The sequence below is a fragment of the Chiloscyllium punctatum genome, chromosome 10 (genome assembly GCF_047496795.1).
Source record: "Chiloscyllium punctatum isolate Juve2018m chromosome 10, sChiPun1.3, whole genome shotgun sequence".
NCBI lineage: Eukaryota > Metazoa > Chordata > Chondrichthyes > Orectolobiformes > Hemiscylliidae > Chiloscyllium > Chiloscyllium punctatum.
In genome coordinates this window covers 61,210,446-61,237,350 of record NC_092748.1, presented here as the reverse complement: position 1 = coordinate 61,237,350, position 26,905 = coordinate 61,210,446, and the positions used below count along the sequence as shown (strand labels likewise).

The following is a 26,905-nucleotide window of genomic DNA, read 5'->3' as shown; positions in this document are numbered from 1 at the left end:
AAGTTTTCTTAATGTTGTTCTTTAATAACAAACAAGAGAAGTTTCAGTGTCAGTGTGGACAGTGAAAATATGTATCAGTTGCAGCGAGTTTCTAGCACAGTGAAAGCATAGCACAATGTAGAGATCTGTAGATAATGGTGGAGATATTTCTCAACAGGTCTGGCTGTACTTCAAATTGCTGAAGCTATTGGTCTGAGTGGGATGTGGCAGTTGCTGTGTCCAACCTTTTACCAGCTTGCAAAAGCATCATTTACAGCAGAATAAGGTAGATGCATAAACTTTGCAGCTGTTCTTTAATGGTCCTTAGACCTCTCACATCTGCGTTCCTCCTCCCCCCTGTAATTCTATTCCAGCTCTGTCAGTACATATTCAGATAAAATGCCATCATAAATAACATCTGTAAAAATCACTGCGGGGCCATATCTTCCAACCAGCCAGTGTAAATACATCACAGATTTTAAGGATGTTCTCTTTAGTGCTGAGACACTTAAAGTAACTACATTCAGCTGTTAGCTATAGAAACACTTCCTGGTCAGAAGCAGTAGGCTAGATTTAATCCAGCTGTCTTCATGCTAAATATGAGGTCTGGTCCCCATAATGATAAATAGGCTCTGTGCCTGTCACCCAGCAGTGGGAAGCTATGCTTCATGGTTTGTCATGGTTCTGAATTTTTCACACCAATTTTGCTGTTACAGCAAAGCAATGAACGTATTCCTAATATCGACATGAACATTTTCTAACAGAAGCTTCAATTCCATTGCAGCCTGACCCCTCAGTCATTATCAGCCTCAAATTGTCTTTTTACAGGTTGTTGATTTTTCTATGTTGGCTGTGTTTTCTTTGTTGTATGTTGTTTTATGCAATGTGTAAACTCCCAGGTCCCATGGTGAGTTTTAGTTTCATTTGATCAGATTATTCCTAAAATATTGTTTGCAATCCACTTTCTGTTTCACACACATTTTCCAATGGTCTGAATCTGACAATAACTCCCATGGGAAATCCCTTGGAACTGCTTCCAGTCCACCCCATAATGCAGCATTAATTTTGTTTATACGTTAACTAGATTTTGTCTCAAATTCCTGTGATGTATCAGTGGTGGAGCAGACCCACCAATGTGAACATTCCCATCCGTCTTTTGAAAGTTTATCCAGATCTTTGGTGCACTTATTGTAGAAAGTCTGGGTTGGTGCCTGTGAGAGAGCTTCCCTCTAAGATCACTTACTGAATTTAGTTTGAGAAGTCCACAGCTTGTTTCCCTTTCCAAATTAAACTGATTTTACTCCCGATTCCACCTTAGATATAGCCGTGGACAGGACTTTGCATAATTATGGATGGCAGTTAGAGGTGGTAGTACCGCTCATTCAAAATACGTAAACATTTCATTTAAATATTGAAACTAGAGGGACTGCACAAATTTCATCCATGCAGTTCATACATGTAGGATGTCCTATTCATCCTGCATTGAAGAGTGCTGATGGGGACTGAAAAGTCTGGTGGAAGTTCACTTAAAAGAGAGAGCAATGTAAAATTAAATATTTTAGGCTGTTCATATCTGATCATATTTCTTCAACTATCAATTAGGTTCTCATGAATATTCATGTGAATTGTTCTAATTAGTTTTCTTTTGCCCTGTTATCAATACTGTACACATTTTCCTTAGGATAAAGGAAAATCAGATCTCTAGAGTGATGTGTAGACTGCAGTGTATATTGAGATATTTCATTTCTACTCGGATCTCTGGGCAGATGTGACCAACCCTTTCTTCAGCAGAATGATTCTGCACATGCAGACTCCCATTCCCAAAGGAATCAGGGACTGTAGGCTTGATTGGAATATTATGATAGTTGCATGCCTGACTCATCATAACATCAGTGACTTGTATGTCAAGTTTTCAATGGCATGGTATGAAAAAAGGCAAAGAAAAATGAGCAAGAGCTGAGTTGCCCTCTTTGTTACATCTGTCAAGATGCCACCAATGACATCTGCAGACTCTGGAGCCCACATGTAGAATGATCAAAGTGCAGAAAATGTACCATCTACAACAAGGATATCTCCAGCTGCAATGTGTCATGCTGACTACCCCTGGCAGTTTCAAGAGTTTTACCCTCAGGTCAACATCATGCTCTTTCTAGGCATGTTGCAATGCTGACTTTTGGGAGCAGTATCTCTGAACAGAAAATAAGGCCACCTTCTCTCCACTATCACCTGCAGCACCATTCACATTTCAGGAGCTATCGACAGCAGCTCACCTGTGGGCTGCCTGCAAACCTGGGCCTGAATCTTCATCTTCCTTTAATTTCATTTTTGTTTATTGTCTCTTTGCCCACTGCTGAAGCTGTTTTGACAAATGCTGGCGGTTGGTTTAAATTCTTGTTCAGCTTTCTCAAAGTGTGTAAAACATAATTATACTTTGGTTGCCAGCTTGGTGTTTAAGTTTCACCTGCAGGCACATTTATCCTTTCACTCATGGGGGCTGAATTTCTCCATGGACTACAGGAAAATGTTCTCAGCATCAAATGGGGTTCCTGCTTCCATACTTGTCAGCAGTGAGATGAGTGGCACAATTACCAGGTACACAATGCCTAAATGGCCATCTTCACTGACCTTTTAAGGATGGAAATGGTCATTTGATTCTGCCAGCCCCATCATAACCCTGGAGACATGAGTTAATCTCATGGGCAGATTGGATGCCAGTACAAGCACCTCAGTGTGGGGGTGTTGTCAGCTGTTGACACAGAATGACTGCACTGCAACTCCTGGAGCAAGTAGGGACATTGGGATGAGAAAACCCTTCCGAACAGGCTGATTTGGCCTTTCATCCCCATGCCCCCATTATTGGAGCCTGGACTGCTATGGCCCTGTTGCCTGTCAGTGGGAGTCACCTGATTGAGCTGAAATCTTGAGCACCTTGTTTGGTAAGTGGGGGTTGTTCATCTTTGTGGAACGGACAGTCGACCTGCATCCTAGGCTGCTCGAAGACATAAATATATCAAGGTACCACCCTGACAGAATCATCACTTTTTTAGCTGTCTCTAACCACATCATTATGGGGCCAGCAAAATGTAGCCCCCTGCTATGTGCATCATGATCTAACTGAACAGTGAAGTAGACCTGATGGGCTGAATGGCCTACTTCTGCTCCCACATCTTATGCCCATATGATTATATGTGTCCATTCCAAATCTGCATCTGGAGTTTGGCATAATGATGCCAATAAGCTGACTAACAGATTTGAGAGCAAGTAATCCAATACTATTCTGACAAGATTTATATCACTTCTTAATCTTTTACACCAAATGCCATCCTTAAGCAATATAACAGGAGAGCATGTCATCCATTCACTTTGACAAGTTCAAATCTTGATCTCTCCCAATGTCTTTCTGGTAATTAAGTGGTTCCTTTTGCTGATTGGCTTGAAACTGCATTTATTTAAGCTTCTGGATTTATCCTTGATCACTAATGGCCTGTAATTCCCTTGATCCTCGAGCTATCAGGTGACAGCCTTAGATTGAGATTTCGCTGTGTAAACTCTGCTCTTAATTCCTTCTTTCATATGAGTCTTCATCCAGTTTGAGGTGCAATTCAGAAAGCCTGTTGGATTTGAACAAATATTCAGTTTCCAAATATACATCAATGTCATGGTTTCCCATGGTCAACCCTTTTGACTGTATAAATATCTTCTGCTCAGCAAAACAAATCTTCTACCAATTTGCCAACACGACATATCTCTCAGTCTTTTTTAACACTGTTTCATTTTATAATTTTGAAGACTTTTGGATATCTTAATCAGTCTATATTTCAGGTTGTGTATATTGAATGATTTATATAGGATCACATTTAAAGCTCATTGCTACTCTTCTTAAGGATTGCATCATTGTTAGGCTTCTCATGATCAGAGAAAGTTTATAGGTGGAACTGTGGAGATTGCGGAGCTGGCACAATATCAACATGAACTTTCCTGAACATCAATACATACCCGTCTTCAATCTTGGACTTATATCTAACAACATAATGACAGGCAATGGGGCAGGTCAACAAACATTCATTGTAATGGGGAAGTTACTGCATAGTCACAGGAATGGGGTAGGTTACCACACAGTGACAGATATGCGTTCCTTTGGGCTTTAGACACAGGTGAGGGGGCCCTTTGGCCACCCGGTCCTCACCTTCCACCCCACCAACCTCCAGATACATCATCCTCCACCACTTTCACCATCTACAAAAAGACCCCACCGCTAGGGATATCTTTCCCTCCCCACCCCATCTGTGTTTCAGAGAGACCATTCCCTCCACAACTCCCTTGTCAGATCCACATTCCTTCCCCCCCCCCTCCCCCCCCCCCCGCCACCACCAACAAGCCCACTCACCACACCCGGCTCCTTCCCCTGCCACCGCAAGAAGTGCAAAACCTATACCCGCACCTCCCCCCTCACCTCAGTCCAAGGACCGAAAGAGTCCTTCCACATCCGACAGAAATTTACCTGTACTTCCACACATGTCATCTATTGTATCGTTTGCACCCGATGTGGTCTCCTCTACATTGGGGAAATAGGACTCCAACTTGCGAATTGTTTCAGAGAGCATCTCTGGAACACCCACGCCAACCAACCCATCACCCTGTGGCTGAACCCTTTAACTCCCCCTCCCACTCCACCAAGTACATGCAGGCCCTGGGATTCCTCTATCGCCAAACCCTAACCACCTGATGCCTGGAGGAACAACGCCTCATCTTCCATCTTGGAACTTGGAACCACATGGGGATTAATATAGATTTCACCAGTTTCCTCATTTCCCCTCCCCCAACTTATTCCAGTCCCAAGCCTCCAAGTCAGCACTGCACCTTTGACCTGTCCATCTTCCTTCCCATCTATCCGCTCCACCCTCCTGCCTGACCTATCCATCTTCCCCACACCTTCATCTACCTATCACATTCCCAGCTACCTTCACTCCAGCCCCACCCCCCAATTATCTCTCAGCTTCCCGACTCACAAGCCTCATTCCTGATGAAGAGCTTATGCCAGAAACGTCAATTCTGCTGCTCCTCAGATGCTGCCTGACCTGCTGTGCTTTTCCAGCACCACACTCTTGACTGTCTTCTCCAGCATTTGCAGTACTTGCTTTCTCCTGCAGCCACAGATATGAGGTAATTTACTGAACAGTCACAGGAATGGGATAAGTTTCCACACAGTATCAGGAGTGGGGTCAGTCACCACACAGTCACAGGAATGGGGTAGGGTACCACTGTTAAAATCCACTCATTATTCTGATCAGTGTAGAGGAGAAACATAGAAAATCATAAAACAAAGACATTAAGTACAAAGGTCCTGTTATCATGAGTCAGCATTTCTGAAAAGACTAAATTGCCGAATACATGCTGTGATCTGGAGGTTGAATGTCCAAGTTTCTAATCAGTTCAAAATATGGGCACTTTAGTAGTAACAAGCTTGAAAAACTGACAAAGATATTGTGCAAGCTTCTTACAAGCTGTGTCTGTTGTACCGGTATAAATTTTCAACTTCTGTCCAGGGTATAAAATTGGCAGTAAACTAAGTGCCGCCATTTTGGACACCAGTTCTATATGCCAGCAGTCATTTGAAGATCTGCCCCGTTATGTAAAGACCTAGCCCACTTGTTGATGGATTGCTTTATTTGAGTTCTGTCAGACAATGTTGAGGCTTGTAACAATGCTTTGCTGTCACCCTAATGCTATTTTTACCTTTAATGTGTACCCTACTTTACCCTTTTTCCTCCCTGTGGCATTACTAATGGCTTGTTATTTTCCTTTTCCTTTTCCTGCTCTCACCTTGGTAATGCTCCCCTCGTTTCTAATCCTGCAGTCCTCTTTGCATACTGCCCGTCAGAGTGCTTCTGAAATTCCCAGTGCTGCGGACCTTGTCAGTGCAATCGAAAAACTGGTTAAAAGTAAACTGGTAAGTTTAGAGTTTCTAGAAAAAAAATAGAATTATAGTGCATCTTTCAAGTACTTCTCCAGTTCCAGTTTTAAAAAGTGCTAGACCTTTTGCTTTTTAGTCAGATAATCACACGTTCACAATGCAGTCCAGGAGAAGCCCATGATCCATGGTTGATGCTTCAGTTCAACATTGTTAAGGCTCCATCTTTTGGTTGGCATTAACCTACACTATGTCTACCCACTCAAATGGACGTGAAATATCCCATTGCACTGTTTGAAGAGGAGCAGGGAATTCTCCTTATGTCCTGGAAAGCACTTGCCCTGCTGCCTGTGTAAATGAAACATATTTTCTTCCTAATTGTCTTGTTGCAGTTTGTTGGCCCGTGCACTGTGCAGATTACCTGATGGGGTTCTCTACATTACATTAATGCCTAAACTTCAATAAAGTATGTCACTGGCTGTGTAACTCCTTCGAGCATGCTGAGATCACAAAGGACAATAATTAAGTGCATTGTTTTCTTCAATGTGTCTAGACAATGCAATTACCATGAAGTTATTTGTGACAATACATTGCTCATGAATGACATGAATGCTGAAGGACTGAGTTTCAATTGATTACATTGGTAGTCACTGTATATTATATTCAGTTGGTTTCTGGACCACAGTTATGCTGAGGGATGCTTCCGGTTATCAGCAGATACAGGAAAGCAGTGGCTTTGTCACTGGACTAGTAATTCAGAGTGCTAGGCTAATGCAGTAGGGACATGGTTTTGAATCTCCCCCTGGCGGGGTGCTGAAGCTTGTATTCAATTCACAAATCTGGAAGTAAAAAAAAAACTAGTTTAATATTAGCTATGAATTGTTAATTATACTTTAAAAAAAACACCTGGGTAACTAAAGTTTTCCCTTTAGGAAGGAAAATCTGTTATTCTCAACTGGTTCTGGCCTATGTATGACTCCACATCAACCGCAATTTGGTTGACACTAAAACAGCTTATCAAGCCATTCAGTTGCATCAAAGCACTCCAGCCTGAGAAAAGAATGAATCAGAACAGACTACAGCATTAATTAAGGCACCAGAAACAGATTGCATCTCAGCTGTGTCTAACCTATTCCTTACGCACTGCCCTCATCTGTTCCCTTTCCCTCTCACAACAATGACAAAGTCCTTTTTGACCTCACTTTTCACCCCCACCTTCTGCTGTCATTTCTGTCACCTCCAGCAGGATGCTGTCAGCAGACACATATTCCACTCCCCTCCCTTGTCAGCCTTTCGCAGGGGCAATTCCCTGCAGGGCATCCTGGTCCACTCCTCCTCAACACCCAACACCACCCCCCAAAGCCCCATGGTACCTTCCAATGCAATTGCAGAATTTTTAATATTTGCACATTAACTCCTCTCTCCTCTGGGTCTCGGGACCCAGACACACCTTCCACGTGAAGCAGTGATTTATCTGCACTTCATTCAATCTAGTCTACTGTATCTTTTGTTCACAATGGGGAGGCAAAACACAGACTGGGTGACTGCTTTGCTGAACACCTATGCTTTGTCCATTAAGATGTCGACGAGCTTCCAGTTACCTGCCACTTAAGCACATCATTTGTTCCCTGGCCAATAATACTTTCTCATAGTGTTCCAGTGAGGCTGAACACAATCTGAAGGAACATCACCTCATCTTCCATCTAAATACCTTACAGGTTTCAGGATCCAACATTGAGTTTAACAATTTCAGAATGGGAACGCCTGTGTTAGTAATCTTATCCTCAGACCCTTAGGTCTGTCTTGTTTAGATTGTGCCCAGCACAGCCAACCCATTTTCAACCATTTACACTTCTTATAAGCACCCTACCAGACATTTATCTCTCAGCTTATTAGCAATCTCTTTGTTTGCCTATCCCTTTTTTCCCTCTCTCTCTATGCTCTCACTGGGCACTGTCTTCATGTAATCACCATCACCCGTCATCAGCATAAATATGATTTTTTTCCCGTGTTAATTCTGTTTTTCTGTTTACAGATGCCGCCAGACCTGCTGAGTTTCTCCAGCGCTCTCTGTTTTTGTTTCTGACTCCCAGCAATTGCAGTTCTTTGTTTTTATTATCTGTTTACTGATGTTCAGTTCAGGTTCTGCCAGGCCCATTCAGTTCCTGACCTCATTGTAGCCTAAGGTTGATCGTTTACAAAAGAACTGAACTCAAGAGGGTAAGTAAAAGTGATTTACCTTGACATAAAAGCACTATTTACTGAGTGTGGCTCAAGGTGCCTTCACAAAACAGGAAGAAATGAGTATCAAGGAGAACTCTCTGCTGGTTGGCGTCAAACCCAGCACAGAAGAACATAATTGTGGTTGTTGGAGGTCAGTCAACTCAGTCCTAGAACATCTGTGCAGGAGTTCCTCAGGGTAGTGTCCTGGGTCCAAACATCTTCAGCTACTTCATCATTGACCTTGCTTCTATCATATTGTTAGAAATGGGAAGGTTAGCTGATGATTGCACAATATTCAGTACTGTTCACCACTGATGCAGTCCCTGTCCAAAATGCAACAATACCAGGCTTGGGCTGAGAATTGGCAAGTAACATTTAGATTAGATTAGATCGGCCCAGCCAGTCCACATCGACCCTCCGAATAGTAACCCACCCAGACCCATTTTCCTCTGACTAATGCACCTAACACTATAGACAATTTAGCATGGCCAGTTCACCTGACCTGCACATCTTTGGACTGTGGGAGGAAACTGGAGTAAACCCACGCAGACACAGAGAGAATGTCCAAACTTCACGCAGACAGTCGCCCAAGGCTGGAATTGAATCTGGGACCCTGGTGCTGTGAGGCAATGACCATTTCCAGCAAGAGACAATCCAACCATTGCACCTTGACATTCAATGGTGTCACTGTTATTGAATCCCCCATTATCAACATTATGGGGTTTACCATTGATCAGAAACAGAACAGGGCTGGCTATATAATTACAGTGGCTACAAGAGCAAGTCAGTGGCTAAGAATTCTGCAGCAAATAACTCAACCCCTGACTCATCAACAGTTGTCCATTTATAAGGAATGTCAGAAGTATGATAGAATACTCCCACTTACTTGGAGACTCCAACTCTGACAACACTCAAGAAGCTTGACACCATCAAAGACAAAGCAACCTGTTTGATTGGTACCACATCTAACTACTTTAGTAACCTTCACTGCTGATGTACAGTGGCAGCATAAGTATCAGCTGGAAGATGCATTGAAACAATTCGCTAAAGCTCCTTTTAGCAGAACCTTCTGAACTCATAACCAATCCCACCGAGTAGGACAAGGAGAGCAGATATATGTGAAAACCACCACTTGCAAGTTCCACACCATCCTGGCATGGATATATATTGTCATTTCTTCTCTGTTGTTGGGTCAAAAACTTGTAACTCCTTCCTGATAGCACTCTGTGTGTATCTACACCATATAGACTACAGCAGTCCAAGAAGGCAACTCACTACCACCTTCTCAAGGCGAATTAGGGATGAGTAATAAATGCTGACTCAGCCAGCATAGCCAACATCGTGTGAATGAATTTTAGGAAATGGTTTGGAACCGCAGTGTAATGAAAGTTACAGAGGTAGCTTTAAACTTTAAAGTACAAAAAGTCCAACATTTGTTCCATTGCAGATACATTGTTGTTACTTGACAGCAGGGTAAATAATTTGTCTGCCCCAATCCACTTGAACTGAAATCAGCTCTTCATTTTCAAATCTTGCCTTTATCTGTCGTGACTGTTTTGAGCTACAGAATAATAGATTGTAGAACTGGTAACAGGTACATTTTCAGTTGATGAAAAAAAGATTAGCATACAAAGCATATCTTGAAACAGCATGAAAAAGTGTTGGTTTCATTGTAATTTTCCTGCAGTGTATTGAGAGCAATAAATTCCTTAAGCTTTGTCAAGCATTGTGATGATAAATGGAGAGATTTTGAAATATGAAGCTGCGGTTTAAATTCCTTTGCTGCCACAGTTGCACATTCCTTAAACCTACACGCATGACATAAAATTCAAAAGGTGCACAATGTCAAAATGCAAATAAATACATCTTGATCTAAGCAGCCTGACATGTTAGTACTATCTGGTTAGCACAAATGTTACTCAGAATTCCTTTGCTGAAGGACTGTATTGGTTTTGGAGATTCTTTCTGCAATTTTCCTGACTTCATTGTCAGGAAATCATAGATAAACCTCATCCTTTTCTACCAATTGGTTACTTCATTGTCTATAAATAACACAAGCATTAGAAAAAAACAGTTAAATTCATACATATCAAGCACAAACTAAATTTTCAAGTTTTTGAAAACCATGCTACAGTTTTAGTACCTAAACATGTTTTCGAAAGTATAAGCATATTAACTGATGTTTTGTCAGCATTTTCCTCTTAGAAATCCAACCAAAAATATTATAATCTTAGCAACATTAGGATGGGTAATTAGTTGTTTCATTATCTATTATTTCATTGATGCAACTTGTCCTATGTTATCTATGTACAAGCTGCTGTGTAAGTCCTCTCTACATTGCCAGAAATGATATTGTGGATTCAGGTGTGTGTAACTGTGTATGTAATATGAAGGTTAGAATTAGACTTCTGGTGCAATGTGCCACCTTTAGCTTTCCATAGATCATTTAACATGATGAAAAGTACCTTGGAAACATTTTCATGCTTGGACGTTTCTTTCCCTAATTGAGAAATGGACACTTGGCAGTTACTTGCTATAACTGTTATAACTGACAAGGCAGACTTATTACCAATTCTACAGACTACAAATTGGACAGACATTAAACTGTGCTGTTAAGGAGAATTTCTGAACTTATTTTGTGTAATTTGGAACTCAGTGTAGGATTCAGGCCATGGGGGTATTTCCAAACCCCATGCATCCTGAAAAATCCTTTGGCTTAGCAGCACAGTTTTTAAACTGCACATATAATTTATATTCTTACTTCTGGTCTATATAATGTTGATTTAGATTAATCTAAGGCATCAAAAAACATTTAATTAATCACAATGCTGACATTCAGCAATTCATTTTGACTGTTGTTTGTGAGGTTAAAGCCTGTGGGAGCATTAAAAGACTGTACTTACTTTAATTCCAACATTATAAAGGAAGGCTTGTATTGCAGCGACATAGTAATGGTGCATCCTGTTTGCAAGTAAGTAATATTTTTCCTTCTTTCTTTCAGCCACCTTGTTAGAAAAAGCTCTATTTAAGCTAAAATAATTTTAAAAAGTGATCTGGTTAGCAATGATGATGACGAAAGGGTTCTGTTAATGGTCCTTTGATTTGTGTCTTGTGCCAGTCCCAAACTTATATTACGCCAACAACCTTTTAGAAATGAGTGGAAATGAACACTTCAGTGGGAATAGGTCTGAAAGCATCAGTGGAATCATGTAATGAAGATTGGCCTGTTATATGTTTGCAGGATATGCAGCATCAATGTATGGAATTTTTGCTTACTTTGCATTAAAAAAATAATAAATCAATAATTATTTTCTAGACTCTGGAACCAGGCTGCTCCTTTCGAAGTAATTTGAAAGATCCCCTTAGTCCTGAGTCAATGAATTCTTCAATGTCACCTGGAGATCTTGATGAAGAAAAGCGAGCCAAAGCACTCAAAGGCAGAGCGTAAGCTTTTTTTTCTTGAACTTTACAGTGAAATCTAACATAAAAACTGATTACAATCAGTATATTCAGATATATATTACTTTGCCTCAAAATCTTTCATTACATGTTTTGCATATCTAAATAGAAGTTGGAATTCTAGATTAACTAATCAGAAATGGAATCATTGCAGTTTTATGTTAGCTGCTAAGGAAGATTAAACATGTTGTATACAGTATTCCTATTCATTGAACATTTAGCTAGTTGCAGAATGTCATAGATCGGATGATCAGCATGTGACTCAGAAACAGTAATTGCATTACAATCTAGATTAGTTATAATGGCTGAGATAAAGTCTCACTGATTTGACAACTTCATGCATTTGAAGTATTTTCTATATGCAAGCTGTGTTATCAGATGTTTATTTCTATTTTTAGCTCAAACTTGGGTTTCGGGTTCATATGGTTTAATAGAATTCAAATGCTACCTTTTGATCAGAGATAACTGATTCTAAACTAGTACTTCAGTAATATAACCCAGTTTAAAATTAACTTTAATTAGCATGCACGATATAATTATTGCATAATTAGAAATTGATTCAGAAGTGGCATTGCACGCAATTAGATGTTCAGTCCAAAAAGATGTAAAGTGACCAGTCAATAGATGAGGTGCTGTTCAGTAAACTTGTATTGAGCTTCCTTGGAGTGCAGCAGCAAGCCAATGAAAATAAAATGTTGAGGTTAGGAACAAGATGGAGCATTATAATTGCATCAAAACATAGATTGAACAGAGGTGTTCCACAGAGTGCTCAACATTTGGTCTCCCCATCGTAGTCAAGATCTTAAAATCCTCAAAAGGATTTGGGAAATATATAAATTTGTTGACTTCCCATGTCCATTTAATAATGTTTTTAAAAAAACTGCATCCCAGTGATATTTTCATGACAAACAGAACTGCTGAAACAAGATGTCTGGGAACATGCTTCACTTCTTGATTAGTAGTTGGGAAAAACATAGCTTCAGATTCAGATGCATCAAAACATGTAATTGTGGCAGAATCACAGGCTACTAGGCAATGCAGCATGCAATACTTAACACTTACCAATCTTTGATTACTTGGACCAGATCCACATTGCTCTGGAAACTTGCTATCATTGAAGATTGCGGATGATGGATTAATCATTTCGAGTTCAGATGTATAAACATTTCTTCAATCACAGAGTTGTGAACCTTTGGAATTCTGTATCTCAGATAGTTGTAAATACTCACCATTGATTACATTCAAGGCTGAGATGGATAAATGTTTGATTTACCAGGGGATCAAAGGATACAGGATGTGTGTGAGAAAGTAGAATTGAAGCCATGGTTGTATTGAATGGTAGAACAGGTTTGAGGGGCAGTCAGATTTACCCCATTCCTCTTTCTTGTATTCTTAAACCTTCCACCCCTGCTCTGTGCAATCTTTGAGGCTCCAATAATCAATAATATGGACTTCATGTGCTGAAATGGATTAGTGATTTTGAATTTTCAAGTCAATAACTTGAAGATATCCTTCTGAGAAGCTAAAACCTGTCACTCTGCATTTGGAGGCAATCATCGCCGTGTCCCACAATACTTCATTGAACACTTAATTTATATTCTTTCACAGAAAGTGGATGTCACCTGGTAAGGCCACTTCAGAGGACTGTTAAGAGTCAACACATTGCTGTCAGTCTGTAATCACATGTAGGCTAGACCAGACACAGACAATGGATTTCCTTCCCTAAGTGTATTAGTGATTTTTACAATAATCAAAAGAAGTTGTCATGGTCACCCTTACTAAGACTAGTTTTCAATGTTAGTTTATATTCAATGAATTTAAATTCCTCCAATTATCCTGATGGGATATAGATCTGTGCCCCAGAGGTTTTCCTAGATTAGTGGATTTACTAGATTAGGACCTCAAGATTACTAGCTTAAAAATGTGTTGCTGGAAAAGCGCAGCAGGTCAGGCAGCATCAAAGGAACAGGAGAATCGACGTTTCGGGCATAAGCCCTTCCTGAAGAATATTTCACTTCATACTTTAATTGCTTATCAAATTATGATTACTGCTAGGAATCCAAACTCCCAAAAAGTTTGGTAACATTGGGGGTTATGTTCTGTAAAATATCAGAAATAACAGCCTGAATGTTCCAATGAAGAAAGTGAAAAGGAATCATTGAAAGGTGCCTGATGTGCCTGAGGATGCGGAGATTGCCCAATGCCCTGTATTTTTGTTTAAGATAATGGTTCTAAATGTGTGATGAAAGGTGTATAATTTATATATGTTAATATAACTTCTGGAATTTGGTTATCAAAATAGATTCATGTGGGTCTTGGGTACTTCTGTATAGGGTTTTCTTTTTTTATAAATGTCAGAGTTCTTCCATAACAATGATTTAAATCCAACATTTTGTCAGAGAGAAGCTGACTGTGCATTCCTGTTGTGTTAATCAGAAGATGGTTATACTCTTGCATTTATGAAAGGTAGAATTATTGCATAAAATCATTGCCTTTATTTTCAGTTTGGAAGAATTGAGAATTGAGTAAGTTCTTTAAACTCAGTTCCGAAGAGACCAGCATTGCACTTAGGAGCATGTTTAGATTATCTTCTAGAAAAAGGATTCAAGGTAGTTCAGGGAACAATTCATTTCAGCAGAAGGGTTTAATTTTAGAACTTCCAAACTAGAAGAGTTCAAATGAAAATTTGAAGCTTATTAGTGCGACAAGACTATGGCTTTAATAGGTATATATTTGTCTTTTTTTTAATGGAGAAAGGTTGAGACAGAGATACCAAGTGATCTGCTCAAAGCCAATGAAGTAAACAGCTTGTGGGTTTTTTCTTAAACTTGGAACAATAGAAGCAGCCTGAATGGGTAAAGTCAAGCTCCCACAGAAACAGGATTTTTACTTTTAGCTTTCTGCAGTTGCTGAGATCTTGAAGCTGGATGTAAAAGCTCTTATTCCTCTCTCTGTTGCAGCTAAAAGCTGGGGTTCTCTTCCAGCTGCTGGAATTGCATGAGAGACAATTGATTTTACTGAATTCGCCTTTGCCAAGGGTGTGTTTATAAGACGTTACTATATTGGAGCAGATAATTAGTAGTAGTAAATATACATATTATGCTGCTAAGCATTTTGATAGAGTTACAGTTAAGTCAATTATTTTATTTTTATTTTGTCTGTATGTTCATTGTAGTATAAAAATAAAGTATATTTTGCTTAAAGTTGAGTAATTTGACCAACCAAATTGCATCTGGAAAGCAGTGCCTTATACTTACCTTTAAGATAAGAAATTGTTAGAGTCCAAGCTATCTTCTTAATACATTTTGAGGGGGTTTAGGTTGGTCCATAACACTTGAACTAAGAAAGTTGAGAATCTAATTTGTGAAAAGTTCATATTGGCAGCTTTAGAAAAAAATTCATTGAATTATTTCACAGTCCCCAACAAAGAAACTGCCACAAGTCATTGAAGTAGAACCCTTAAGAATAGCGATAGGGGTATAGTTTCTTTGGACTTGAATCTCTGAAATGAATGGTGTTGGAAAATAGGTTGAAACATTGTTTGTCTCTGTGTTAAGATCATTGTTATATCTATAGATACCTTGGTTTATTTTATTTATTGTATGTGTAATAAACATTTGTTCTGTTGTTAAGGAAAATGTACAATCATGTTTGAACATGTGTCAGTGAGTAACCACCACAATAACTAATGCACTAAAAAAAAGATCTGTCAAGCCAGATTTCATTTTGGGATTTGATTTATCCACTAGTACCATCTGCTGGGATCATAACAAAAAGATTAATGTTGGAAACTGTATTAAGCTGTTGATGTCATTCAAACTTGAGTGGAGAATGAAGAATCTAGCTCAGGATTCCATGGGGGTCAGAGGTATGATCCCTGTCTTCTAATAGTTTTAATAATTATTAATAAATATTTTAAAGGGAATTAATGATTCCCTCATAGATAGATGGAGTGCCACTTCAGTGGGCTGCTTTGTCCTGGATGGTGTGGAGTTTCTTCATTGTTGTTGGAGCTGCATAATCCAGTCAAGGGAAAATGTTTCATCATGTACCTAACTTGTGCCCCTAGGTGGTGGTCACTTTTGTGAAGTCAGGAATGAGTTACATACCAGGTGCTATGTCACTGAATCCTCGATATCAACATCTTGGCGGTTACCATTGACCAGAAGCTCAACTGGATTCACTACATAAACACAGGGCTACAAAAGCAAGTCAGAGGCTAGGAATACTGCAGAATGTAACTCACCGCCTCACTCTCTAAAGCCTGTCCATCATCTTCCAAGCACAAATCTAAAGCCGCTTCCCATCCTGACTTGGATATTTATTACGGTTCCTTCATTGTTACATGTCAAATCCAAGAATTCCCTTCTTGAGTGCATTATGAATCAAACATAAAACAGGTGAACTGCAGCAGTTCAAGAAAGCACTTCACCATCACCTTCTCAAGGGAAACTAGGGACAGGCAATATATGTTGGCCAGCCAGAAACACCCACATCCCATGAGTGAATAAAAAAAATCTCAGAATTCCAAACCCCAGACCTACTCTTGTAATCATCTTATTTATATAGCTGCTTCTGTTAAGTTACTGGCCAATGGTAAGCCTTGGCCATAATACTATCATTGAATATCAAGGCTAAATGGTTAGATTCTTTCTTGAAATGGTTATTGTCCATGATTTGGGTTGTATGAAAGTTATTATGTACTTACCAGCACAAATCTAAGTGTTCTCTATGTGTTGTTACGTGTTTGTATGAACTACTTCAGTACCTGAGGAGCTGTAAACCTCAGCTGTCAGCAAACATCTGCATGTCTGACCTGATGATTGAAAGAAGTCATTGATGAAGCAGCTGGAGATGTTTGGAACTAGGATGCTGTCCTGAGGAACTCTTACAAAGTGTCCTGAGCTGAGATAATTGGTCTTCAATGTCACAACCAGTGGAGCACTTCCTCAGATTCCCATTGACTCCAAGTTTGCTGGGGCTTCTTGAAACCACCCTCAGTCAAATACTGCTTTGATATCAAGAGTAGTCACTCTCACCTTTGTTTGCCTGAGGTTTGAACTAAGGTTGTAATGACTTCTGGAACAGAATGTCCTTAGTGGAACCCAAATTGACATCAGTGAGCAGATTAGTGATGCATACTTGGACAATTTCTGAATTGCCTGGTCATTTATACTGTTGTAACTGTACTGGAGCAGCTTGGCTATGGACACATATTTTATTTGGAACAGGAGTCTTCCATATGATAGCCTTAATATTGTTAGGCCCCAAAGTCTTTGTTGTATCTAGTGCCTTTACCCATTTGATTTTATGTGGAGAGAATTAACTTGGCTGAAAGTTGGTATTTATGATGTTAGAGACCTCAGGAGGAGGTTAAGGTGGATCATCCACTCACCATATCTGGATGAAGATTTTTGCTCATGTTTCAGCTTTGCCTTTTGCATGAACACACTAGGCTCTACCACAGCTGAGGTTGAATATGTTTGTGAATTTAGATTTAGATTAGATTTAGATTTAGATTACTTACAGTGTGGAAACAGGCCCTTCGGCCCAACAAGTCCACACCGCCCCGCCGAAGCGCAACCCACCCATACCCCTACATCTACCCCTTACCTACACTACGGGAAATTTAGCATAGCCAATTCACCTAACCTGCACATCTTTGGACTGTGGGAGGAAACCGGAGCACCCGGAGGAAACCCACGCAGACACGGGGAGAATGTGCAAACTCCACACAGTCAGTCGCCTGAGGCGGGAATTGAACCCGGGTCTCTGGCGCTGTGAGGCAGCAGTGCTAACCACTGTGCCACCGTGCACAGTGCACCTTCTCCAATTAGTTGTTTAATTGTGTGTCAACATTCATGACCAGATGGAGCAAGTCTAGAAAGCTTTGACCCAATCAACTGGTTTTGGATTGCATACTTGTTGTTTCAGCTGCTTAACATGATGTAGTCCTATATTTTGAATCACGCTGTTGGTCCCGGCATGTTCTCCTGTACTCCTCACTGAATTAGGATTGGTCCCTGGTTTGATGATAACAACACAATAAGGGATGTGCCCATGAAGTTACAGACTGTGGGTAAGTACCGTTGCTGCTGATGGCCCACAACATCTCATTGATGCCTAGATTTGCTACTATATCTATTCTCTATCTATTGTTTTTGCATGATCATTGTGCCATACTACACATGGAAAGTACCCACGGTGTAAAAACTAGACTTTGTGTCCAAAGGAATGGTGGTCACTCTTACCAGTACTGTTACAATAGATGCATTTACTATGGATAGATTAATGAAGATGACTCCAAGTAGGTTTCTACTTTTGTAAATTCCCTTATCACCTATCGCAGGCCCAAGACTCAAACAAATCAATCAGTAATGCTGTTCTATGCCATTGGGGGAGGCGATGGCCTAGTGGTGTTATCACTGGACTGTTAATCCAGAGACCCATGTTCAAATCCTGCCACAGTTGATAGTGAAATCTGAATTAATTGTAAATCTGAAAATAAGAGTCTAATGATGACTATGAACCTATTGCCAGGGGGAAAAAAAAATCATTCACTAATGTCCTTTAGGTAAGAAAACAGCTATCCTTATGTGGTCTGGCCTACTTGTGACTCCAAACCCTCAGTAAAGTGGTTAACACTTAAGTGTCCTCTCGACAATTAAGGATGGGAATTCAATGTCGACCTGGCCAGTGATGGCCACATCCTGTGAATGAATAAAACAAAATGAACTCCATCAGCTGTGGGAGATCTGTTCAGCAGAAGGACAGGATATACTCTACGATGGTGATTGAAGTTTCTGGAATATTGGTTGTAATGCATAATTCTTATGTCAAGCTGTTATTTTAGTAGTCTGTGGGATTACTTCCAATTTTGATGCAAGTTCCCAGATGTTATTGAGGTGGACTTTGCAGGGTTGACTAGGTAGATTGTGCCTTTGTCATCTCCAGTGTCTGAATCAGTGCTAAGATCTATCCATTTTTACTCATGCTGAGCTTTTTTTGTGGTGGTTTGATCCAACTGATTCTTAGGCCCACGCAGAGGGCAGTTAAAAATCAACTACAGGACAACTTTGATTATCCCAACAAGATGGGTGGGCGCTATTTCGTTCGGATAATTGATTATTCGGTTAATCGATTTAATGCCTTTCCTCTGTGGCTGGTAGTTTTCTATTATGTCTGCTCCCTGATCAGACTAGGCAGCAGCACACCACGCGTGAGCCTTGGCCCTCTCCCAAGCCTATCCAAAACCACCCCCGCCCACCCCGCCCACCACCCCAATCCTGTTCAACACCCCCCTGCCCACCCCTAACCTCGTTTAGAATCATGCCTCCAGATCATTATACTGGGTCTCTGAATTATTAATTTAATAACATTACAATTATACTGTTCTTAGACTATTATTAGAAGTCTAATTCTTATTTTTGCCAATGCATTGTTTGCGAAGATTTGAATTAGAAGAAATTATTGAAAACAGAAATTAATTCAAATTTATTGTTAGTCAAGGAAAAAGTAAGCAAATTCCTTCAGGGTGATGGTAATTTAGTTTGTATGCAAATAGAATATAATGCACTCTGCTGATGTAACCAAACACTCAATTTCTGGTTGGACCACCTTGGATTATAGCATACAGCCGATAGTGTTATGACAATGGATCACACCTCTGAAATACTATGAACAGTTTTAACTTGTAATTCCATATGGATGATACAGTCAAAACTAGCTATGAAGATAACTTAATTGATTTCTTAGAGAGAGAAAAGGAGACCAGTGGAATGCAAGAAATGTATGACTTGAAGGTGGACTGTGATCTGTTGTGACTACAAAACTGCCAATGCTGAGAACCCCTACTCAACAAAATGGTGTATCCTGTGGTTTATATCCAAAACTTCAAAAATATCTTGTATTTTCTAAGTTGAAGAGTAGGTGGTGAAAAGGCAGTTTCAACTTTACTGGAATGTGCCAGTGCAACTAAATATTCTTGTCCACCTCCTGTGTTTGAGCATTAGTGTGAAGTGATGGTCACGTTTGAAGAATTACCTCCCAGTTATTCGTGGGGTGCAGATAAAGACCCTCTCTAACTCCAGGTGAAACAATTAAAATTGTTTCGAGTTAAAAATGAAACAGGACAGTAAGGGACTCTTTCTCTTTCTGAATATTGGAATTCAATCAAAGTCAAAAGGTTTTAAGAGCTATAGAATATCAATTAATCTGTAAATGTAAGAACTGTGAATCTTACTATTCACCTACCAATGTCAATGCCACCAGTAACCTCCACTGCACTGACTGCAACATTCAACTGTCAACTGCTAATCATGGACAATTGAGAGATGATCCATGTAACTTTTTTTGACAATTACCTTGTTGGATTCACCTCATTTCTAAACTGTGCATACATGTGTTGTGTTACTAATTCTCATTGCATTTAGTAATGAATAATCTCACCGTTTTGTTATTTCAAGAAAACCTGGTTAAATTTGCTTATTTTAAAGTATAAGTTCCTTGGATCTGGAAGAAAGATGTTCACAGAAGAAGCGATCATTTTCAAAGTGACCTTGTTGTGACCAACGAGAGGGTGGGTGAATTGAGGAGCCAGTTTATCGCTCCTCACCCACGAACTTAACAGTTTCGGGTATCCTGTCTGGAACTGTAGTGAAGTGAGAATCTCAACTGGGGACTGGTTATAACTCATTTTTTATATATAAATTCCAACCTTCCAAAGTCAAAAAATATTATAAACTTGAAAAAGAAAAATCTGAGGTGATGCTAAATTTCATTTTAAAGCTAAAGGCAACGTGAACATTGAATCAATCAGCTACTATTAATAGAAAGCATATTTTGTTTGGAGCAAAAGTCAATACCAACTCTGATCGATAATTTATGTTTTCTAATCCTTATTATCTCTCCTGCCCTCTGCCCAGACAACTCTCCCCCAGTACGTATCACCTCCCACACCCACTCTTCCAACTCACCTTTGAAATCCCTGACTCTCATCTGGCTGATGTCGGAAGATTCAGCATAGTTAAGGAAATGGGTATGGTTGGTGCTGGGGGCTGAGTATTTGACAAAGTTGTGAACATTGTTGGTAGGTGAGAGAGTATTGAAGCAAGGGTTATCACTGTCAATGGTTTGAAGCTATTCAGTTACAAATAGTGACAGCTCTAGACAATCCTAAAAACATTGGTTTTCTCTCAATCTTAGTGTGTCCAATCAAAGATTAGTCAAGAAAGAATTGCAAGTAATTTTATTTCAAAAATTGGCCAGAAAATCAGAGGAAGATATGTTATTAATTTCTTTCCTGGTCACTGACAGAGAAAGGGGCCCTGTTCCTGACCAGCACATTTGGGCCATGTTATTTTGATGTTTTCTGAATTTGTCGATTAGTTTCTGCACTATAATACACAGAGGCTTCCAAAACTTCAAAAGATAAAAACAAAACAGTAAATGTTGGAACTCTGGAAACAATGCAATTAACCCAAACAGAAAGTGCTGACATGCCTTTCTTCTTTCCAAACTATCAGACCTGTCATGACTTTCCAGCATGTATTAACTTCACTCCAATCTCTTCCATACATGCAGCTTTCTAAACAAAATGACTTTGAGTTTTCGCTAATTATTTTGTTTATTATTAAGCCCAAATGGTAATTAGTTACAAATAATTATAAAATGATGCAGATTCTTCATGGAACAACTTGTGTCTAATTCTGTGGTCAGTTATCAGTGTTGTAAATAATTGCAGTTGAACATAACCAACTTAACAGAATACTATCAGAATTCAGAACCTATCCACAAATAATCCTTTCATCTTGTTACAGATATGTCCTAAATGAGCTTGTTCAAACTGAGAAGGATTATGTGAAAGACTTGGGTGTTGTGGTAGAGGTAAGATGTGTCGAATTTAATTGGTATAACACTTAAATGAACATAATAATATTAACTGTAAAGGGTTATCACACTTGTTAAGAAGACTAACTCCATTGAATTAATTTATTTTCATACTGGGAATTATATAGGATAGAATTTGCCCTTTGGTCATCATCCCAACATTGGCACTTTATGGATTGACAGTCCTCTACTGGGTGGGAAATATCACTCAGCAGGAATGTGCCCCAAATTTAGATTGTTTATTATTACATTCTGTCCTCTCCTTCAACTTTCCAGTATTTCAGTGATTGTTGCACTGGGAGAGATCAGTTAACTCAGCATATACCAAAAAATCAAGCTTTCTGTTCTTTCTGATCTGCACACTTCAGTACCATAGACACCTTAAGACTTTAGAGTGTATTTTGTGTCTCATTTTAATCTCTTAATGATTATAATAATGCTTTGATGATTTTTTTTGTCTTGCACTGGTCAGTTAAATCCATCTAATTATGCCATCTTAATGGTTTCCAACAGAGATTCAATTGTAAATCTGATCTGTAAGGCAATCTGATTTATCATATACAGTCATGTTGCAATGAAGTATCACGGTCCTTCAATACTTTCCACTGACTGGCATCTAGTTAATCTCCAGAATGAAGAAGAAAAGATTTTAAAACAACCTCAGGGAAAGGTTGCTGTGGAAGATTTCTCTCTAATTCCATGACCAATCAAAGCAAGTTTCAGTCAACCACAAAGCCTAATGTATCTATTGTCTGCATTTTTATCAGCCTAAAACAGAAATGTGACTAACTCACTTATGTTTGACCATTTATCGTGTTGCACCAAGGGGCTTGGTTAATTCAGTGGGCTAGACAGTTGGTTTACAGTTCAGAGAGCTGAAATGGTGTGAGTTCAGTTCCTGCTCCAATTGAGATTATCTTCTCAACTTTGCCCATTATCTGAGGTGTGGTGACCCTTAAGCTAAACCACTGCCAGTTGTCTCCCTGTATGTTGTCTCACCAGCCCTGGGTTACAGGAGGCCTGTGACAACTGTATCATGTTTCAAAAGTTGAGCACCCTTAACAAAAATAGAATTGTCTTGACACCTAACTTTATTTATGTAACACTTATAACTTTTATTCTGGACTACACAAAGGTAGAATCATTCCTGTGAAATTCTTCAGGTATTTACTAAGAAATAGAATGATTTGTTGACTTGGCAAGTATTGCAAGTTTAAAGTTTTGCTGACAGCAGTTTCAACATACTTTTGATGTTTTAGGGTTTCATGAAAACGATAGAAGATAAAGGAGTTCCTGATGACATGAAAGGAAAAGAGAAGATAGTTTTTGGAAATATTCATCAGATTTATGACTGGCACAATAGGTGAGTAGTTAATGTGTTGTATTTTATCTGAAAGAAAAGTCAGCACTTTGCATTTGATGAAATACTGGTTAATGTTAATTGTTACAAGCATTTCTCAATCATCTCAGACTCTTTTTTTTTCCTTAAATCTAACTTCAAAAGAACCTTGGCAAGTTGGTAGACTGTGCAGATAAGTGGAAGATGAAGTTCAATGTGGAATAGTGCAAAGTGCATCCTTTGGTACAAAGATGACGGAAGGACTGTATAAAGATATGATTCTAAAGGGTGTGTAAGAGCCGAGATCTGGATATATGAGTCATTAAAGGGGGCAAGGCAGATAGACGCAGGTGTTAACAAGGTATTAATAAGGTATTCTAGGCTTCATAGAGAGGGGTATAGAGTTCAAGAGCAAGGAGGTTGTTCAGAAAAAATCATCATCATCACTGTTGGAAACCTCTTCCACTCTCAGGATGACACTCTTCTACTCTCAGCATGTGTCCTTATGGTTGTACAGATCGATGCTCCTTCCACAGACTCTGGGACATTTGGGGCTGAAAGTGGTCATGGAAAGGGGTAGGTGGGGCATTGGTATGGGAGAATGCCCCTTTCATTACTTTCACCTGGCTTTTGCTTTTTCCCAATGGCAAGCCTGAAGGTGCTCGAGCCTTCCCAATACTCCCCCTTCACTTTAGACAGTCTTGGGCCAGTGATTTCCAGGTGTCTGTGGGAATGCTGCACTTTGCTAGTGAGGCCTTGAGGGTCTCAAGTGAAGTGTGTACTCTGTCCATCTGGGGCTCGCCTGCTGTTTGGAAGCTGGGAGTAGAGCATCTGCTTGGGGAGTCTCATGTCAGCTGTGTGGATGACCTGGCCGCCTATTGTAGCCAATCAAAGGTGATCAGTGCCTCAATGTTGGGGATGTTGGCCTAATCAAGGACACTGGTGTTGATGTCTTTCCTCCCAGCAGATTCATAGAATCTAGCACAGGCAGCTTTGGTGATACTGCTTCAGCGCCTTGAGGTGTCTCAGAGTCATATAGGAAAGCGGGAACCACCATGGTTCTGAAAACCATGATTTTGGTTTTGAATCTGATGTTGTTACCCTTGAAGGTATATAGGACCCTAGTTGGACATCAGCTGAAGGATTTTGTACAGTTCTGGGTGCCACACTATGTGAAAGAATTGGAGAAAGTGCAGGAGAAGTTTGAGAATGGTACCAGAGGTGAGACATTTCACTTTTGAGAAAAGATTGTAGAAAATATGAGTCTTTTCCTTGGAGACATGAAGGCCAAGAGGACAATTGATAGAAGTTTCCAAAATCTTGAGGGGTCTAGTCCGAGCAGATAGGAAGAAAGTGTTCCTGTTGGTAAAAGGATCATTGGCATAGCTTTAAAGTGTTTTGCACAAGCAACAAATGTGAGGGGAGCAAAAGTATTTTCATGCAACAAATAGTCAGGGCCTGGAATGCAGATTCAATTGAAGCATTTAAGGGGGAAATTGATAATTATTTAAATGGAAACAGCATGAAATGTATGGAGAAAAATCAGGAGATTGGTATTAGATTAAAATGCTCAGAGAGCTGATGTTTTGAACAAGCTCTTTGTGCATAGAAATGGAGGACAGTTCCAGAACTCAGTATTGAGTCCTAGAGGCTGGAATCTGCCTAATCAGCAGATAAGGTGTTGTTTCTCCAGCTTGTACTACACTTCATTGGAACACCATAGAAGGCCCAGGACAGAAATGTTAGCAAAGGAGCAAGATGAATGAAATGGCAAGCAAATATGGAGTTGGGGTCATTTTCACAGATAGAACAGAGGTGTCCAACAAAGCAGTCACTAAGACTGTGTTTCATTTTGCCATTATTAGGAAAATTGCATTGTGAGCAGTGAATACTGTAAATTAAATGAAAGAAATACAAATGAAATGCTGCTTTTCCCAGAGGGTGTATTATGGGTTTGGGGCAGTGAGGGACAAGTAGGTGAATGGGCACATGTTGTATCTTCTGTAATTGTATGGCAAAATGCCGTGAGGAAATGAGCGTGGATTAGGAGTGATGGAGAAGTGGACCAGGATGTTATGTAGGGAATGATCCCTGCAGATTGCTGACAGTGAAGGGAAGGAGAAGTTATTTTTTTGCTGGTGGTATACTTCTGGAGATGGCAAAAATGGTTTGAAAGGAGAGACTGGTGGTGTGGAAATTAAGGACAAGGAGAACACTATCATTATTCTGGGAAGGAGCAGCAAGAGTGAGGGCAGAATCTTGACAAGGTTAAGGGCCCTGGCAATCAGAGTGGAGAATGATTTCTTGAGTGAGGAACAAGGAGGTCTTGTCACAGGCACCCTGGTGAAAGGTGGCATCATCAGAACAGATGTCACTGGAAGAATGGAATGGAATTCTTGCAGGAAGCAGGGTGGAAGGAGGTGTAGTCAAGATTTATGGATGTCAGTGGGCTTATAATGGATATTGGCGGGCTACCTCTCCTCAGAAATGGAAACATTAAAGTCAAGGAATGGAAAGGAAGAGTCAGAGATGGATCAGATGAAGGTGAGAGAAGGATAGAAATTGGAACCAACTAATGACTTTTTTTGAATTCTCAATGAGAGCAGGAAGCAGCACTGAAGACATCATCGATTATATTACAGAAAATGCTGTGGGTGAGGGCCCAAGTAAGACCGGAACAAGAAGTATTCCATATCACTACAAAGGAGTACGTATAGCTGACATTCTTGCACATACCCACGATGGCCACACTATTGATTTAGAGAAAGTGACAAGTTAAAGGAAAAGACAGTCAAAGTGAGAATGGGCTCAGTCAGGCGAACAAAAGTGGTCATGGTTGGATCTTATGTAGACCATTTTTCAAGGAAGCAGCAGAGAGTCTTCAGACCAACTTGATAGTAATGGCCATGTAGAGGGATTGTATATCCATGGTTGAAGAGGAGAAAGCTAGGACCAGAAAACTGGAAATTATGAAACCAACTGAAAGTTTCAGAAGAATCATGAATGTAAGTGGGAAGAGACAAAACACATGGGTAAAATAGAGTCAAGATACGAAGAAATATTGTCAGTGGGGCAGAAACTGGCTGAAATGATGGGTCTGCCAACGCAGTCTTGTTGTTGATTTTGAGAAGAAGGTAGAAGAAGTGAGATGCTGTGGAGGGAAGATCTCCACAGAAGGCTAACAGTTAACAATCATTTCCATTGATGCAGAAAAAACTTTGAAATGCACAGCATATTGACTTAATTGACTATTTTGATTTTCTAGCTGTTGACCGTGTATATGTCTTCTCCTCTATCTCACCCCCATAATTTAATGGTATGTAATGTGCTGTGGAATTGCACCATTTCCTTTTTATTCATTTATTCTGTTTGTTCTTTACCACATTCTTCCTTGAACATCCCTGCAATCAATGCTGTAATAAAGTCCTTTATTTGGAGCACTACCACATATCTTCCTTTATTTGGAGCACTACCACATATTTATTTCACATGAACATGTAATATCCAGGAATATAAGGTTCTATCTTCCAGTCTTTAGTTTAAATGTTTTGTGTTCAGATCTGGAATATAAAACATTCACTACTGAGACCAGAGAATCTGTTCTATGTTGTTTATCTGAAGGAAGAAGAAACCTCCTGATATTTGGAGGTAGCTTCCTGTTTTCCTCTTGTTCTATCTCTTCCAGTTTGATTTAAAGTAACATTATAGATAATTCTTTTTGACTCAATTTATTATGTCGCATAAATTTAAAGGAATATCTCTCTGACAACCTTCCAGGCTTTAAAGAGCCAAGTCTTTTCTGTCTTTTATCATCACCCACATGTTGGACAGAGGATAGACAGGGGTGAGGGATTAGACTTTTTGTTTGGATGAATGGATGGTAATGCATGTGAAAGGCAGGTTTAACTGAAAATGTGATGGGAAGCTGACTTCAACCTGCCGACTTTAACTCAGGCAGAGCAAGGGACATGTAAGTATCCTGCTTCAAAGATGTGTATTGGCATTGCAAATGTGCTAAAGAGGCTGGAAGGCATTGACATGCTAGTTTCTCCAGATCTGAAACATCTTGACAGCTGCATTGGGGCAAGTACTGCCTCAGGAAGAAG

At 39.8% G+C, this 26,905-nt stretch overlaps 1 protein-coding gene across 6 annotated transcripts in view; it reads left to right on the top strand.

Moving 5' to 3' along the window:
- The window catches only part of kalrna (kalirin RhoGEF kinase a), a 753,406-nt gene that overhangs the window by 639,123 nt on the left and 87,378 nt on the right, over nt 1–26,905 (top strand). For 5 of the 6 annotated variants that reach the window (XR_011961692.1, XR_011961693.1, XM_072579335.1 and 2 more), the window contains 4 exons: nt 5,837–5,929; nt 11,430–11,557; nt 21,391–21,457; nt 22,720–22,823. Coding sequence is in view for 4 of the 6 variants with exons in the window: in XM_072579335.1 (XP_072435436.1) it covers nt 5,837–5,929; nt 11,430–11,557; nt 21,391–21,457; nt 22,720–22,823 (392 nt within the window). In the remaining 2 variants the exon portion in view is untranslated. The remainder of the gene's footprint in view (nt 1–5,836; nt 5,930–11,429; nt 11,558–21,390; nt 21,458–22,719; nt 22,824–26,905) is intronic. The other variant, XM_072579334.1, reaches the window with a different exon arrangement.